The following is an 18345-nucleotide window of genomic DNA, read 5'->3' as shown; positions in this document are numbered from 1 at the left end:
ATGTCAGATGGACATCTTTTGGTCAGCTACTTGTATCTTTCCCAAGCTTCATAGAGGGATTCACCATCTTTTTGTTTGAAGGTTTGAACATCCACTCTCAGCTTGCTCAGCTTTTGAGGAGGAAAGAATTTGTCCAAGAAGGCAGTGACCAGCTTATCCCATGAGTCCAGGCTATCCTTGGGTTGTGAATCCAACCATATTCTAGCTCTGTCTCTTACAGCAAAAGGGAAAAGCATGAGTCTGTAGACTTCAGGATCAACTCCATTCGTCTTTACAGTCTCACAGATCTGCAAGAACTCAGTTAAAAACTGATAAGGATCTTCAGATGGAAGTCCATAAAACTTGCAGTTTTGTTGCATTAATGCAACTAGTTGAGGCTTAAGCTCAAAGTTGTTGGCTCCAATGGCAGGAATGGAGATGCTTCTTCCATCAAACTTGGACGTTGGCTTTGTGAAGTCACCAAGCATTCTCCTTGCATTATTATTATTATTTTCGGCTGCCATCTCCTTCTCTTGTTCGAAAATTTCTGAAAGGTTGTTTCTGGATTGTTGTAATTTAGCTTCTCTTAATTTTCTCTTCAGAGTCCTTTCAGGTTCTGGATCAATTTCAACAAGAGTGCCTTTATCCTTGTTCCTGCTCATATGAAAGAGAAGAAAACAAGAAAAGAAAGAGGAATCCTCTATGTCACAGTATAGAGATTCCTTTATGTTAGTAGAAAAAGAAGGGGGTAGAAGAATGAAGAAGGAGGTTTGGATTTTTGGATGAAGAGAGGTGAAGAGAAGTGTTAGTAATTAAATAATTAAATAGAAGAAGAAAAGAGAAGGGAATTTTCGAAATTAATTTTTGAAAAAGAGGTTAGTAATTTTTGAAAATTAGAGATAAAATGTAATTAAAATTAAACATGAAATAATTAGTCAATTAAAAAGAATTTTTGAAAAAGGGAAGAGATATTTTCGAAAATTAGAGAGGGAAAAGTAGTTAGGTGGTTTTGAAAAAGATAAGAAACAAACAAGAAGTTAGTTAGTTGATTGAAAAAAAGATTTGAAATCAAAATTTGAAAAAGATAAAAAGATAATAAGTTAGATAAGAATTTTTTTTTTTTTGAAATCAAATTTTGAAAAAGATGAAATTTTTGAAAGAAATCAAATAAAAGATAAAAAGATTTAATTCAAAAAAATTTTGAAATTATTTACTTCACTAACAAGAAACTACAAGATAAGATTCTAGAACTTAAAGATTGAGCCTTTCTTAACAGGAAAGTAACAAACTTCAAATTTTTGAACCAATCACATTAATTATTAGTGAATTTTCGAAAATTAGATGTAAAGATAAGAAAAAGATTTTGAAAATAATTTGAAATTTTCGAAAATTATATAAAAAGAAAAATAAAAAAGATATGATTTTTGAAACAGATTTTAAAAAGATAAGATTTTTAAAATTGAAATTTTGACTTGACTTGTAAGAAACAACTAATTTTAAAAATTTTTGACCAAGTCAACCCAAAATTTCGAAAATTTGGAGGGAAATAAGGAAAAGATATTTTTTTTTTTATTTTTGAATTTTTAATGAGGAGAGAGAAAAACACAAACATGACCCAAAACATAAAAATTTTGGATCAAAACACAAGATGCATGCAAGAACACTATGAATGTCAAGATGAACACCAAGAACACTTTGAAGATCATGATGAACATCAAGAACATATTTTTGAAAAATTTTTGATGCAAAGAAAACATGCAAGACACCAAACTTAGAAATCTTTAATGCATGGACTCTAACAAACGAAAAATGCATATGAAAAACAACAAACAACAAAAAACAAGAAAACATCAAGATCAAACAAGAGGACTTATCAAGAACAACTTGAAGATCATGAAGAACACTATGAATGCATGGGATTTTCGAAAAAATGCAAGAAAAATTTTTAAAAGCATGCAATTGACACCAAACTTAAAAATTGACTCAAGACTCAAACAAGAAACACAAAATATTTTTGATTTTTATGATTTTCTAATTTTTTTGGATTTTTATTAATTTTTTTCGAAAATAATGTGAGGAAAAACGAAAAATAAAAGAAAAATTTTGAAAAAGATTTTTGAAAAGAAAATTACCTAATCTGAGCAACAAGATGAACCGTCAGTTGTCCATACTCGAACAATCCCCGGCAACGGCGCCAAAAACTTGGTGGACGAAATTGTGATCCATGTTCTAACTATTTGTATGAAGTCATTATTATGGCACTGGTTGAATTCACAACTCCGTTCAACTAACCAGCAAGTGTACTGGGTCGTCCAAGTAATAAACCTTACGTGAGTAAGGGTCGATCCCACAGAGATTGTTGGTATGAAGCAAGCTATGGTCACCTTGTAAATCTCAGTTAGGCAGATTAAATTTGTTTATGGTTTCGAAAATTAATAATAAAAGAGAAATAATAAAAGGGATAGAATACTTATGCAGATTCATTGGTGGGAATTTCAGACAAGCGAATGGAGATACTGTATGCTCAAGGACGCCTGCTATTCTCCTGCTTCAACTCAATCCTTCTTAATCCTTTCCATGGCAAGCTGTTTATAGGGATTCACCGTTCGACGATGGCTACTTTCAATCCTCTCGGGAAAATGGTCCTCTGCGGCTGTCACTCGCATGGCTAATCGTCTGGAGGCATCACCTGGCCGAAGGCTACATCCCATCCTCGCAGTGAAAACTACGCTCACGCGCTCTGTCACAGCACCGCTAATCACTGGTTGGTTCCCGCGCCTACTGGAATAGAATCCCTTGATTCTTTTGCGTTTGTCACTAACGCCCAGCACTTGCAAGTCTGAAGCACGTCACAGTCATTCATTACCGGAATCCTACTCGGAATACCACAGACAAGGTTAGACTTTCCGGATTCCCAGGATCCTACTCGGAATACCACAGACAAGGTGAGACTTTCCGGATCCTCATAAATGCCGCCATCTATCTAGCTTATACCACGAAGATTCTGTTGGGGAATCTAAGAGATACACATTCAAGCTCTGTTGCATGTAGAACAGAAGTGGTTGTCAATCACGTGCGTTCATAAGTGAGAATGATAATGAGGGTCATATAATCATCGCATTCATCATGTTCTTGGGTGCGAATGAATATCTTGGAATAAGAATAAGAGAGATTTGAATAAAAGAAAATAGAATTGCATTAATACTTGAGGTACAGCAGAGCTCCACACCCTTAATCTATGGTGTGCAGAAACTCCACCGTTGAAAATACATAAGTGAAAGGTTCAGGCATGGCCGAATGGCCAGCCCCCATGTGGTCACAAGACCGAATGATCAAAGATATCTAATACAATAGTTAAATGTTCTATTTATAATAAACTAGCTCCTAGGGTTTACATGAGTAAGTAATTGGTGCATAAATCCACTTCCGGGGCCCACTTGGTGTATGCTTGGGCTGAGCTTGATCAATCCACGAGCTGAGGCTTCTCTTGGAGTTGAACTCCGAGTTATGACGTGTTTTGGGCGTTCAACTCCGGATCATGACGTTTTTCTAGCGTTTAACTCCAGACAGCAGCATGAACTTGGCGTTCAACGCCAAGTTACGTCGTCAATTTCCGAATAAAGTATGGACTATTATATATTGCTGGAAAGCCCTGGATGTCTACTTTCCAACGCCGTTGAGAGCGCGCCATTTGGAGTTCTGTAGCTCCAGAAAATCCATTTCGAGTGCAGGGAGGTCAGAATCCAACAGCATCAGCAGTCCTTTTGTCAGCCTTTTTCAGAATTTTTGCTCAAGTCCCTCAATTTCAGTCAGAATTTACCTGAAATCACAGAAAAACACACAAACTCATAGTATAGTCCAGAAATGTGAATTTAACATAAAAACTAATGAAAACATCCCTAAAAGTAGCTTGAACTTACTAAAAACTACCTAAAAACAATGCCAAAAAGCGTATAAATTATCCGCTCATCAACGGTGTTGTTAGCCTTGTCTGCTAGTAGAATGCCACCTAACAAATACATAATATAACAATGAGCATACTGCATGGGGGCATTATCGGGGCATTGATAAGCCCCAATTTTTTTGGTTTATCTTGTACTTATTTTGGAGAATTTTATCACCTTTTCTAACATTTATTCAATGAAATAGTATGGTTTTACAATTCTCCCTTGATTTGTGCTTAAATGTGAAAACATGCTTTTTAGGCCCTAAAATTGGTGATTTTAATTCACTTTAATTCCATTCGATGCCTTGATGTGTTTGTTGAGTGATTTCAGGTTCATAATACAAGTATTAGATGGAAGAAATGAGGAGCAAAGCATGCAAAGTGGGAGAACTCATGAAGAAATGAAGGAACCGTAAAGCTGTCAAGCCTGACCTCTTTGCACTTAGAGGTCCAAATGAGGCGGTTCCAGTTACGTTGGAAAGCTAACATCCGGGGCTTTGAAATGATATAAATTTTGCCATATGTTGCTTCGTGTTTAGGGGTGCGCACGTGCCATGTACGCGTGCGCGCCGATGTTGCTCGTGGCCCACTAAAGTGAAATCGCCCCCAGCAATTTCTGAAGCACTTTGGGCCCAACCCAACTCATTTCTGATGCAATTTCATGTAGAATTCAAGCTTGGGCAAGGGGGAGCAATTTTTTGCTAGTATAGCATCATGTAAGTTAGTTTCTAGAGAGAGAAGCTCCCTCCTCTCTCTAGAATTAGGTTAGGTTTAGGCTAATCTCTCATAGATCTAGGTTCAATCTCATGTTTTCATCTTGTTTCTTCTACATTTTCATGCTCTAGTAGTGTAATTCTCTTATTCTCTCATGTTAATTTCTCTTTTGTGTTTCTTTTGTGATGATGAACTCTTGATGGATTTGGATCTCTTTAATGCAATTTAATGTTTACTTTACTTGTTATTGTTGATTTCTTGTTGATGATAGTTATGGATCTTGTTAATTTTTGCATTTGATGATGTTTAATTTTCTTGCACTCTAAGTGTTTGATGTTTCCTTTAGTTTTTGAGTAGTTTCCTTTACTCTTGGCCTATGCTAAATGAATTGAGTGACTTTGAGTCATTGGGTCTCAATGAATTGGTGATTTGAGAACTCTTGGTGATGAACTTGATACCCGTGGACACTAGCCTACTACTAGGTTAATTAGTAGCGAGGTTAGACCTTATGGGTTGATGTTGATCAAGCCATTTGACGTACCTCAAGCTTAGGAGTAGATTATACGTACTTAAAACTTTTGGAGGTAGACTTAATGAGCTTGGTTCCTCATAATTATCAATATTTGGTTTGTAGACAAGGATGGTGATCTCAATTATCTATGTCTAGCCAAGAGTACTTTTCCCTTCTTTATTTAGTTAATTGTTCATTTACTTTCTTGTCATTTACTTTCTTGTCAAAAATATAAAATCAAACCCCCTTGCATCCTCATAGCCAATAATTGAGCATTTCATTGTAATTCCTTGTGAGACGACCCGGAGTCTAAATACTTCGGTTAATTCTTATTTGGGGTTTGTACTTGTGATAACTCAAATTTTTTATGTGAGAATTGTTTGTTGGTTTAGAACTATACTTACAACGAAGTCCTTATTTCTATGAGAGGAATTCTAGACCATCGAGCAAATCTCATTCATCAAAATGGCGCCGTTGCCGGGGAGTTGCAATGGTGTTATATTATTGGCTATTGTGAATATGTGAATATGTTTGCCTTTTTCTTGTTTGTTGGTTTTTGTTAGGTTTAGGACTTTATTTCTCATTTTTGTTAGTTTTTGTTTCTCTTTGCTATTATGAATTCTCACCCTCACTTTGGCTATGAGTTTGGCTCAAATTATGTTGTAGGAAATGGGAGCTACAATGACAATATGCGTCAAGGATGGAACAATCAAAGGTGGGAGGAGCCTCAAAGGATTGATCACCCTTCATGGCAACAACAACCTCCGAATTCTTATGGGTATCACTTTCATCCTAATGCATTTCAATCTAATGGATGTGGTGACCCTTATTGTAATTGTCAACAACCACCACCACATGCCTAGGAACCACCCCCTCAACATGATTTTGAACCACCTTACTCACAAGCCCCATACCACCAAACACCTCATTATGACCCTAATCCCTATCTACCATACCAACCACCTTATGAACCATATGAAGAACCACCCCAATTCCACCACCAATACCCTCAAGAACCACCACCTACATACTATTACCAAGATGAATCACCTCCCCTGTATGACAACTTTTAACCACATAATGAATTTTCTTTTCCACCATAACCCTCCATGAATGAACACCCATATCCATCCATCCAAGAATCAATGGATCGCTTCAAGGAAGCAATGGATCGGCTTCAAGCAACAATCCGTCAAAAGGAGCAAGAGAAAGCCCAGAAGAATTATGAAGTTATCGAGGCTAACCTTGCCAAAATTAAATCCAACTTGGACTCATGGGACTCATGCAACAAGCAAAGCATCTCCACGGATGAATGTGAGAAATCAACCGAAGAAAGGAGCATGAAAGAGATTTTAGAATCTCAACATGAGGACAAGGAGATGGGATATGTCTTGCAACAAGTGGAAGGGATGGAGATCGTTGACGAAGAAGAAGTGGTTGAAGAGCTAGGCGAAGTTGAACAAGAGGTGGATTCCAAGTTTGAGAACACTTCCACACCAAATGTTGTTGTTGATGATTTTGTGGAAATTGTTGAACCTTCTTCCATTGAGCTTGAAGGCGATGTTAAGGAAAGGTGCACAACCTCCTAAGCATATAATGAATGATGAAGGATTGGAAGAAAATGAGCAAGCAACAAATCTCCCTCTTGAAGATGATCCCACACTAACACATGATCCTTTGGTATTTGAAGAATCTCCTCATCTTAAAATTGAGGTGGATGTTGAGATAAGTTCCACATTACCTCTAAGTTGTGATATGAAAAATGGAGAAGAGCTAGAAGAGGTTGGTGATTCATCTTATGGTTGAGAGTTCTCATACATTTGAGGTGTTTCCAAGATGAGTATAAGCATAAGCCACCAATACAAGGAGCCTTCCAAATGTCCAACTTATGGACTTAAACTAAAAGTGCTAGGTGGGAGACACCCCACCATGGTAAACTCTTTCCACTCTCTTTTAGATTTGGTTAAATAAGTAATTGGAGTTTCCATTATAGGTAGTTTTCTTCTTTTCTATACTCTTATACATTTTGTTTCGATGATAGGTTGTAGTAGTGTGTTTTTATTAGTTTAGATTGTTGATTAAGTAGGTTACTTGAAGTGTAAGTTTTGCTTTTAGTGTATTTGAAAATTTTTCAAAAATAAAAAGATTTATTGTTAAATTTGATTTGTGATTGTTTTAGAATGCTTGTAGATTAGGGGAGTGCCCTGTTTTTGAAAAAAAAAACAGGCATCGGCGCGCAAGTGCGCAGTGCGCGCGCGCGTCGTTGTGGTTTCACAACTCCTAGTACTATAACCCGAGAGTTGTGCCCACTTTATGCCTACTTTGTGCCAGGCAATCCGCGCGTAAGCACGCATATCGCGCGCGCGGATTGCTTGTGCTGCATCCACGCTTAAGCACGCATGGCGCGCGCGCAGATTTGCACCCTGTTTGTCTCCTTTCTCCTTTTTCCTTCTTTCTTCTCTTCTTCTTCTTTCTTTCTATTTTTTTACTTTTTCTTCTTCTTCCTCTCTTGAAAAATTCTTTTTTTTTTCTATGCTAAATAAATAAATACATAAATATAAAAATATAAAAAATATAAAAAAATAAAATAAAAAAATAAAATAATTTTTTTTCTTTTCTTCCATCCTCTTTTATTGGATTTGCTTGTATTCATTCATTGCATTTTAATTTTATTTTTGTAACTTGTTTTCCCTTCTATTTTCTAAGTTTCTTATTTTAATAATGGTGTTTTATTCTCTTACTCAATTGTTGAGAAGTCCTTGGATTATTTTGGTGCTTCGTGACTTGTTTGGTATTAATTGTGATAATTGTTCCACATACAATATTAGTGCTTTAGTCCTTCCTAATCCCTTATTCTTTGTTTTTGTACCTCATTATCATTGAGTTAGGATAAGACCAATTGCTCTCATGCTTATCACTAATCTTGTTTGTGTTAACTCTTTCTTATTTGAACTTGATGCTTTTGAGTGCTCTTCATGCTTTGACTTTACTCTTGCATCAAGTGTTAGTTAATATGCCTTAGCTTATATTGTTCTCTCACTTACATGTGTAGCTAACATGTGGTGAGAACCTTACTCTTATTTGGCATTAGCCCCCGCCTATGTTCTATTTATTTTGATATCTTTGTTGTAGGCATAATTTTCTTTTTTTTTTTCTTTCCTTTTAGGTTGTCCACCAAGAAGGAAAGGAATGAGAAAGCTTCTAATGGGGCAACAAACAAGTTTATCCGCACAACCTTTTGAAGGAGCTCATCAATTGTAGCAACCCGTCCACCTTGTTCTTCTTTGCATGCACCGATGATGGTGCAAATTTTTAAGTGTGGAAAGGTCGTCTGACCGATCTCCATGGGTAACAATTTCTTCCTTTCAACACTATTTTCTTGATTTTCTTTGTTAGTTAGTTGTTGCATTGCATGATAGGCTGCATGTTAGTTATAATTTGTACATATTTTTGCCACTTCTTTTTATGTTAAGACTACTTGGTTAGGGTGATGATTTCTTTTCCAAGAAAAATTATTTTAGGGAACCCAACCAATTTGAAATAAAATTTTTGTAACAAATTTGCGTGAAGAAATTTTTTTGGAATATGCTTTTTGAGTTAAGAATACAAGCATGTGAGTTTTGAGCCAAATTGTGTGGTTACACCATATAACCACTTATTTCCATTCTTGTGTGCATTGTTCTCTTTCTATGATTGTAATCTTTGATTTGTTTGATTCTTTCTGTCCATTGTTCCATATATACATGCATTTATATGATTGAGGCCATCATTTCATTTAGTTCACTTACCCAAATAGCCTACCTTTCATCAACCATTGTTAGCTAAATTTGAGCTTATTTAATCCCTTTTGTTCTTAATTGTAGCACATCACTACCCTTAAGCGAAAAATAATAAATGTCTTTAATTTGGATCTTTGATTAGGTTAGGCTAGTGAGGGTGTGTATTATTTGGGTATGGGAAACTTGAGACATTGGTTGATAAAAAAGTGTAATTTTTATTTTTGATTGAAGATTTTGGGAATTGGGTACATATTCATGCACTATATGTAAAACCATATGCATTGATACGTTTGTATATACTTTTGAAAAAAAACAAAAAAATGTGAAAAAAATGATAAAGAAAATATATATATATATATATATATATATATATATATATATATATAGAGAGAGAGAGAGAGAGAGAGAGAGAGAGAGAAAAAAAAAGAGAGAAAAAGAAATAAAAAGGGGACAAAAATGCCCTAAAGTAAAGTTCAATAAAAATCAATGCATATGGAATGTGAAGTAAAGAGAATGCATGAGTATGTGAAAAAGTGGGAATCATGGGTAGCTAGGTTGTGTATTAGAATTGTATAGGTTGTTATATGTTTTTGGTGAGAGCTTAGGTTAATCAAAGATTTAAATTTCAAGCTCACTTGACCATATACATCCTTACTTTTACCCTAGCCCCATTACAACCTATGAATAAGTCCTCATGATGAATGTATGCATGCATTGAACAATTGTTGTTTGTTAGATGAAAAACAAATCTTGGAAAGCATGATTAGAAGAGAATTGAGTGGATCGACTCTATACACTTGAGCGACTAGAGCGGATACACATCCGGTGAGGGTTCGATGCTCAATTCCTTGTTCTCGGCTTTCATGAGCTTTCTTCTTGCAAGTCTTCTTGAACTTCATTTTAATGTTTGAATTGGTAGGATTCATGAATCATCAACTGATCTTAGCCCTACTTGTTCATACATGCTCATGGAGATTAATTTGTTTTTGACCAAGTAGGTAGAATCATTTTGCATTTAGTTGCATTCATATAGATAGGTGCATATAGTTGAATAAATGTTCATACCTTTTTCTTGTCCTTCTTTATTCTTTGCATGAGAACATGCACGGTTTAAGTGTGGGGAGATTTGATAAACCCCAATTTTGTGGTTTATCTTGTGCTTATTTTGGGGGATTTTATCACCTTTTCTCACATTTATTCAATGAAATAGTATGGTTTTGCAATTCTCCCTTGATTTGTGCTTAAATGTGAAAACATGCTTTTTAGGCCCTAAAATTGGTGATTTTAATTCACTTTAATTCTATTTGATGCCTTGATGTCTTTGTTGAGTGATTTCAAGTTCATAAGGCAAGTATTGGATGGAAGAAATGAGGAGAAAAGCATGCAAAGTTGGAGAACTCGTGAAGAAATGAAGGAACCGTAAAGCTGTCAAGCCTGACCTCTTTGCACTCAATCGACCATAACTTGAGCTACAGTGGTCCAAATTTGGCAGTTCTAGTTGCCTTGGAAAGCTAACATCCGGGGTTTCGAAATGATATAAATTTTGCCATATGTTGCTTCGCATTTAGGGGTGCGCACGCGCCATGTACACGTGCGCACCGATGCTGCTCTTGGCCCACTAAAGTGAAATCGTTCCCAGCGATCTCTGAAGCACTTTAGGCCCAACCCAACTCATTTCTGATACTATTTCATGTAGAATTCAAGCTTGGGCAAGGGGGAAGCAATTGTTTGGTAGTATAGCATCATGTAGGTTAGTTTCTAGAGAGAGAAGCTCCCTCCTCTCTCTAGAATTAAGTTAGGTTTAGGCTAATCTCTCATAGATCTAGTTCAATCTCATGTTTTCATCTTGTTTCTTCTACATTTTCATGCTCTAGCAGTGTAATTCTCTTATTCTCTCATGTTAATTTCTCTTTTATGTTTCTTTTGTGATGATGAACTCTTGATGGATTTGGATCTCTTTAACGCGATTTGATGTTTACTTTACTTGTTATTGTTGATTTCTTGTTGATGATAGTTATGGATCTTGTTAATTTTTGCATTTGATGATGTTTACTTTTCTTGCACTCTAAGTGTTTGATGAAATGTTTCCTTTTTTTTTAGTAGTTTCCTTTACTCTTAGCCTAGGCTAAGGGAATTGAGTGACTTTGAGTCATTGGGTCTCAATGAATTGGTGATTTGAGAACCCTTGGTGATGAACTTAATACCCGTTGATACTAGCCTACTACTAGGTTAATTAGTAGTGAGGTTAGACCTTATGAGTTGATGTTGATCAAGCCATTTGACGTACCTCAAGCTTAGGAGTAGATTATACGTACTTAAAGCTTTTGGAGGTAGACTTAATGAGCTTGGTTCCTCATAATTATCAATATTTGGTTTGTAGACAAGGATGGTGATCTCAATTACCTATGTCTAGCCAAAAGTATTTTTCCCTTCTTTATTTAGTTAATTGTTCATTTACTTTCTTGTCATTTACTTTCTTGTCAAAAATATAAAATCAAACCCCCTTGCATCCTCAGAGCCAATAATTGAGCATTTCATTGCAATTTCTTGTGAGACGACCCAGAGTCTAAATATTTCGGTTAATTCTTATTTGGGGTTTGTACTTGTGACAAATCAAATTTTTGATGTGGGAATTGTTTGTTGGTTTAGAACTATACTTACAACGAAGTCCTTATTTCTATGAGAGGAATTCTAGACCATCGAGAAAATCTCGTTCATCAGGCATCGTGTGGCATCTCTTGAAGTTGAGTCCTTAGCCACTTCAATTTTATGTTGAACTTCGTGGTCTCAACATGCCCATCTGGAACGTCCCCAAGAAGTTCTTCACACTATTGCCATATATTTCTCTGGTGAAATTTACTCTATGACCTCAAAGTAGTACTCATAGGTTCTCCATCAATGGGTAACCCTAATTGCATTGCTACGTCTTTTAAAGTAATGGTACACTTATCACCATGGGAGGTTAAAAATGTGAGTTTCTGGGTGCAATCTTTCAACAAGTGCACTAATAAGTGGACTGTCATACTCAAACTGCTTTTTATCAAATATGCATAATAAAATCCAGTACGTCGTAAGTAGGTCTCAAGCCTCTGTCATCTAACCTCCATGTTTAGATCAGGAGAATCTGATAGAAAAACGTCAATCAAAGTTTCATGTGGACTAAACATATATGTGGGCTGAAAAAATAATAATAACAATTATAAAAATATTAACAGTAAAAAGAATAACGGTAACAATAATAAAAATAATAACAATACTAAATAATTATGGTAATAATAAATAACAATAATAAAAATAATAATAAATCTAATATGAGAATTGTTCATTCTAACGAATATCTAATATGAAATTCTTAAATTGATAGTTAAGTTCCAAAACTTAAGTAAAAAATTATTGTGGGGTCAAATTTAACAATATAATGGGGATAAATAAATATTATTATTATATACTATTAAAAAAAATTTCAAATTGTAGTGGGGCACTTGCCCCTACAAAGCTACACTTGGACCATCCCTGTTTGCAGGCCTCACAGCTGATTTAGCCATTTTCGCAATCACTGCACCTAAATTGGCCACTTTGCAGGTGCCACAGTAGATATCACCAATTCGCAACACCACCACAGAGTCTGCCAATTCATTGACACCACTCACGGATTGTACTTGCTGCTCCAATTTGCATGTGTCAGAACGCAGTTCCAAAGACTGACACGCCTAGCTCCATTTCATTGGTGGTGCATCTGAAATGGTGACAAAATCTATTTTACAGGAACTTTGTGTGAATTGACTATGCATACTTTGACAACACTTTTACATGGTGTGTATTTAGGAAATTAATATATTTTTATATTTATATAAATAAAAAGCCAAATTTTGAGTATTTATTTTCATTTTGTTTGTTTTTGTATGACAAATAAGTTGGCTTAAAAATACGAAAATTAACAGCAAAAAACAGCCAACAAAAAGAGTAATTACCCAAATCAATTTCTAAGGATTTTAAAAACGGACATTTTAGTCCCCAAAGAAAATTAATACACACATCAATCCTTAGTATTTGTCTCTATCAGCCGAATCAGTCCCTATTCCACTTTCTGACATGACTCACTAATGGAAACTGCTGAGTTGGCACGTCGCACATGTGGCAGTTAAGTGTCCACGTGTCCAAGAAGGAAAAAATAGTCCCTGAGCAGTAGTGAAACATATTGTCGTTATGGTGTCCTCTTCCAAACATTGCGTTGCAATTATAGTTCAAATTCTTCATCCCTGAAGCTGAGTTTGTAAACTTTAGTTCACCTATGATCATCTCTTCTTGCAAGTTTGTAAAAATATTTAATAACTCAATTCAATTGTGGATTTGATTTGATTGTTATCGCTTTAGCCCTTAAGCTTATATATATTCTCTTGGGAATTGATTTGTTTTGACTGAGTACTTGCATTCATTTAGATAGTGCATGTAGATAGGTTGCATTTAATTAGTTTGCATTGAATAAATGTTGATACCCTTTGTTTCCTTCTTGATTTAGCATAAGACATGCTATGGTTTAAGTGTGGGGAGGTTGATAAACCCCATGTTTAGGGTTTATCTTGTGCTTAATTTAGAGGATTTTATCACCTTTTACCCACATTCATCCAAAGGAATAGCATGGTTTCATGATTGTCTCCTAATTTGTGCTTAAGTGTGAAAACATGCTTTTTAGGCCCTTAATTGCTAATTTTGATTCACCTTTGATTCCACTAGATCCCTTGATATGTTTGTTAGTGAATTTAGGTTGGAAAGGCTAGGAATGGATCAAAGGGATGAAGAGAAAAAGCATGCAAGTGGAGAAATTGCCAAGGGATGCAAGAGGAAAAGCTTTGGCGCAGGCGTGGATTGTGGAGTCACATGGTGATGCGTACGCGTACATGGCGCGTAGGCGTCGATGCTCGCACGTGACTCACTTAAAGGCAAAATGTTGGGGGCGAATTCTGGGCTTCCCAGGCCAAACCAACTCATCTCTGATGCTATTTAACCCAAGAATTGAAGGAAAATCACAAGCACTTCACACATTAGTTTAGTTTAGTTTAGTTTTGGAGGGAAAGTTAGTTTCTAAAGAGAGAAGCTCTCTCTTCTCTCTAGAATTAGGATTAGGTTAGATCTAGATTAGGATTTCTTAGATCTAGGTTAATTTCATGCTTTGATTCACTTTTTCTTTTGTAATTCTTGTTCTTTTACATCTCATCTCTCTAGTTTAGCATTTAATTCTTTTAATTCTCTACTTTTATGTTGATGCACTTTTGTTCTTCCATTTTCCTTTTATGCAATTTCATGTTTCATGTTCCTTTATTGCTTAATTGAATTGTTGCTATTAATTTCCTTACAATTGAGTAGTGTAGATTTACTTTTATTGCAATCTTATTATGCTTTTCTTTTATGCCTTCCAAGTATTTGATAAAATGTTTGAAAAGATGTTAGAGTAGAATTTTATGCTCTTGGCTTGGGATGGTAACTTAAGAACTCTTGAGTCACTAATGTCCAAGTAATTGATGATTGGGAGCCGTTGACTCTAGCCATCACTAATTGATTTAGTGGATAGCTAGAACTTATGGACTTGGATTGATATAGCTCATTTGACTTTCCTTTACTAGTTAGAGGATGATTTAATGGGATTGATCCTTGCCAATTCTCATGTTGTGGTTAGTGATAAGAATAGAGATCCTTGACCACCAAACCTTGCCAAGACCTCTTTTTTTGTCATTTGATTTCCTTTTCCATTTATATTTCATGTTTATTATCTCAAAAACCCCAAAACATACAACTCATAACCAATAACAAGAACACTACACTGCAATTTTTTTGAGAGATGACCCGAGATTTAAATACTTCGGTTATTAGATTTATTAGGGGTTTGTTACTTGTGACAACCAAATTTTTGTATGAAAGGATTATTGTTGGTTTAGAAACTATACTTGCAACGAAATTTCATTAGTGAAATTCTATACCATCAATAATTCAATCATCACCCTAGTTCAACTACAACGGCGACCAGAAAAGGAAGTCTTCTTCATCGAATTGCCAAGGAGGAAGACGCAGTGGATCTAGTTGTAGTGGTCTCAGAACAAATACCTATAATCAAGAAAACCACAATCATATAACCCTAAACTACTCTATTGTGATAATTTTCCTAAAAGAAACAAACAAAAAATGTTCATCGACATCTTTAGTAACTATCAAGGAACATATATACAAAACCAAAGAGCCTTTGTAAATTTTGCATTGTGCTCTATACTGCAACACACATTGCAAAATAACATACACTTCAGTGTCTCGCGATTTTGAGAGAGCGCGATGATAAGAATCTGTCCAGAGCGCGAAACCATAATGCAGATGAAGCTGCCACGCGAAGAGAGCATGAGGGTGCGTGGACACCACGTGAAGTTGTAGAGGAAGGGAAAGGGCGGTCGTTAGGAATCTACCGAGGACATAGAGGTGGTGGCCGAAAGGGACTACGGCAAAGTTGCAGAGACCGTAGACTTGAGGGTTCTAGGCCATGGGTGGAAGAGGACACCATGCGTGGTTCCTTGGGTCAAAGAGAAAGCAGGAAACGATGGATGGGTTCTATGGGAAGATGCAAATGAGGTAATTGCGGCGACGGTAGAAGAAGAAGGCCTTCGGAAAAAAAAATGCAATTCCATGAAGGTTGAAGAAACATAATTTTTATTCTCCCATTTTAATGTTGTCTTTTGCTCCACATCCAAAACAACGTCGTGTTGCTGACAAGGATGAGATCAATTTATCTATAAGGGACATTGGTACATATTATCGAACACTTTAATACTAAATGTGTCACATCAGAATTTTTTGACAATCTTAAACAGAGAAATTATATGAGGAACTTAATTTACCGACAGAAACAAAAATTAAGTATTAATATGTGTATTAATTTTTTTGAGAATTAAAACATCCTATCAAAAATAGATTTGGATAATTATTCAACACAAAAATAAACCTAAATAATTACCGCAAGGGACCCAAAAGAGACGCGGCCCAAACCATCAAACCAAACCTAAAACCACAACAGTTGCAAAACACAATCGCACACATAATAGACACAGGAAAAGAAAATGAGATGTCCTTTTTGCAGAGAGACACTATAAATTCGTTCTTAACCAAACTCTCTTACTCTCACCCTAAAGAAAAACCCTAATTCACTTCCCCCCGCCCTTCTCTTTCTCCCCCATTTCCCTAACCATGGCCGCAGCAGCAGCTCGACCCCTTGTCACCGTCCAACCCTTGGATGGCGACATGGCCACCGATGCCCAACCAACTGTCCCACTTCCCGATGTCATGAAGGCCGCCATTCGCCCTGACATCGTCACATTCGTCCACGACAACATTTCCAAGAACTCCCGCCAGCCCTATGCCGTCTCCCGCCGCGCCGGCCACCAAACCTCCGCCGAGTCCTGGGGAACCGGGCGTGCTGTCTCCCGTATCCCCCGTGTTCCCGGCGGCGGAACTCACCGTGCTGGCCAGGGAGCCTTCGGAAACATGTGCCGCGGCGGGCGCATGTTCGCCCCTACCAAGATCTGGCGCCGCTGGCACCGCAAGATCAACGTCAACCAGAAGCGGTACGCCGTCGTTTCCGCCATTGCGGCCTCTGCCATTCCCTCACTAGTCGTCGCACGCGGCCACCGCATTGACACCGTGCCGGAGCTCCCTCTCGTCGTCTCAGATGCCGCGGAAGCCGTTGAAAAGACAAAGGAAGCGATCAACGTCTTGAAATCCATCGGAGCTTATTCCGACGCTGAGAAGGCAAAGGACAGCCACGCAATTCGCCCTGGTAAGGGGAAAATGCGTAACCGCCGATACATTTCAAGAAAGGGACCTCTGATTGTGTACGGAACTGAAGGAGCTAAGGCTGTTAAGGCGTTCCGGAACATTCCTGGCGTCGAAGTTGCGAACGTTGAGAGACTGAATTTATTGAAATTGGCGCCTGGTGGACACCTTGGGAGGTTTGTAATATGGACTAAGTCGGCATTCGAGAAGCTTGATTCGATTTATGGTTCGTTTGAGAAGCCGTCTGAGAAGAAGAAGGGGTACTTGCTTCCTAGGGCGAAGATGGTGAATGCAGATTTGGCTAGGATTATTAACTCTGATGAGGTGCAGAGTGTTGTAAGGCCGATCAAGAAGGAGGTTAAGAGGGCTACATTGAAGAAGAACCCTCTGAAGAACCTGAATGTCATGTTGAGGTTGAACCCTTATGCTAAGGCTGCTAAGAGGATGGCACTTCTTGCTGAGGCGCAACGCGTTAAGGCCAAGAAGGAGAAGCTTGACCAGAAGAGGAAGACTGTTTCCAAGGTATGTGAATTTCAACTATGCAGCACTTGTCATTTTTATGAATTTAGTATGTAGCATTGTGTGATATTGTGATAGTGTGGATTTGGTTTGAAAATGGTGTGTATATTGTTATATTTTGAGATTATGCATTTTGTGATATATCTAGTTGTTTTGCAGTGCTTTAGGGTTCCAATTTCTTTTAAAAAAAAATATTATTGATTGTAGATTCGTGTTGAATATGGGTTTATTGTGTTTTCAGATTTGCTATATTGATTCTGTGATTCGGTGTGGCGTGGACTAACAGCTATAAATTGTTATTTCTGTTGTTGATTTAATTGTATTAATGTTCGTGCTGATCATATTCTTTTTAGAGCTTTTCTGGCTGCAATTTACTGGTCGAACATGATTTTTATGTTCTTTATGCCGGGTGCATCTTAGTTTGTGCGGGGGATTGTGAATAACGTTCCATGGTTCCGTCAAATAGCTTAAAGTATGTGCATGTGTTGTAAATGGTAATTGTTAGTTGATTCAAATTGTTCTTTGATAATTGCAATGTGCTTGTGTTTTTACTCAGCTACATATGTATGTGTTAGATGAGAACAATGATGAATCTTAGGCCATAGAATACCAAATCAAATCAGCATGAATTTAAATATAACTATGGCATTCAAGTTCACCTATTTGTGGTGACATGAATTTCTTTTGTATAATGTCTCTTTGGTAATTGAATGCCTTTGCTCATGTTGTTGGTTGATACATTGCCTTAAACTTTGGTAATTGTTTAATTGCATCTTTTTTGTGTCTGTGATTGTTAGGAGGAAGCTTCTGCCATCAGGGCCGCTGGAAAGGCATGGTATCAAACTATGGTTTCAGATTCTGATTACACTGAATTTGATAACTTCTCTAAGTGGTTGGGTGTTTCACAGTGAGGTTTACCGAGAGTTACTTAGTTTCTTGTCTAGATATTTTGTTCTTGTACTCTGTTATGATAAAAAAGATTTTTGGTTTTTATTTTTGCGGGTTAGTTATATCATAATCTTATGCAAAGACAAGATCGAATTTTTTTTTGAAGTATTGCAGTCCAAACTCTGGCATCGTTTAGTTCA

At 36.8% G+C, this 18345-nt stretch overlaps 1 protein-coding gene and 1 non-coding gene across 2 annotated transcripts; both read left to right on the top strand.

Annotated features, from left to right (window-relative positions):
• On the top strand, positions 1 to 104 carry LOC130964632 (small nucleolar RNA R71). Its single transcript, XR_009080718.1, has one exon. It is a non-coding gene; the product is annotated as a small nucleolar RNA R71 (small nucleolar RNA).
• Positions 105 to 16035: 15931 nt separating this feature from the next.
• Positions 16036 to 18345, top strand: LOC130961251 (60S ribosomal protein L4-like). Its single transcript, XM_057887014.1, has 2 exons — positions 16036 to 17260; positions 18055 to 18345. The coding sequence occupies exons 1-2, from the start codon at positions 16154 to 16156 to the stop codon at positions 18166 to 18168; spliced, it is 1221 nt and encodes a 406-aa protein (XP_057742997.1). The 5' UTR covers positions 16036 to 16153; the 3' UTR covers positions 18169 to 18345.

The sequence above is a fragment of the Arachis stenosperma genome, chromosome 2 (genome assembly GCF_014773155.1).
Source record: "Arachis stenosperma cultivar V10309 chromosome 2, arast.V10309.gnm1.PFL2, whole genome shotgun sequence".
In the NCBI taxonomy this organism is placed as follows: Eukaryota; Viridiplantae; Streptophyta; class Magnoliopsida; order Fabales; family Fabaceae; genus Arachis; species Arachis stenosperma.
The sequence above is the reverse complement of the archived record's forward strand: the minus strand, read 5'-3'. Positions and strand labels throughout refer to the sequence as shown.

Excerpts from the sequence above, each read along its gene's own strand:
- LOC130961251 (XM_057887014.1), top strand. The coding sequence starts at position 16,154 with ATGGCCGCAGCAGCAGCTCGACCCCTTGTCACCGTCCAACCCTTGGAT. Across the intron at positions 17,261-18,054 it reads AGAGGAAGACTGTTTCCAAG|GAGGAAGCTTCTGCCATCAG; the intron begins GTATGTGAATTT and ends TGTGATTGTTAG.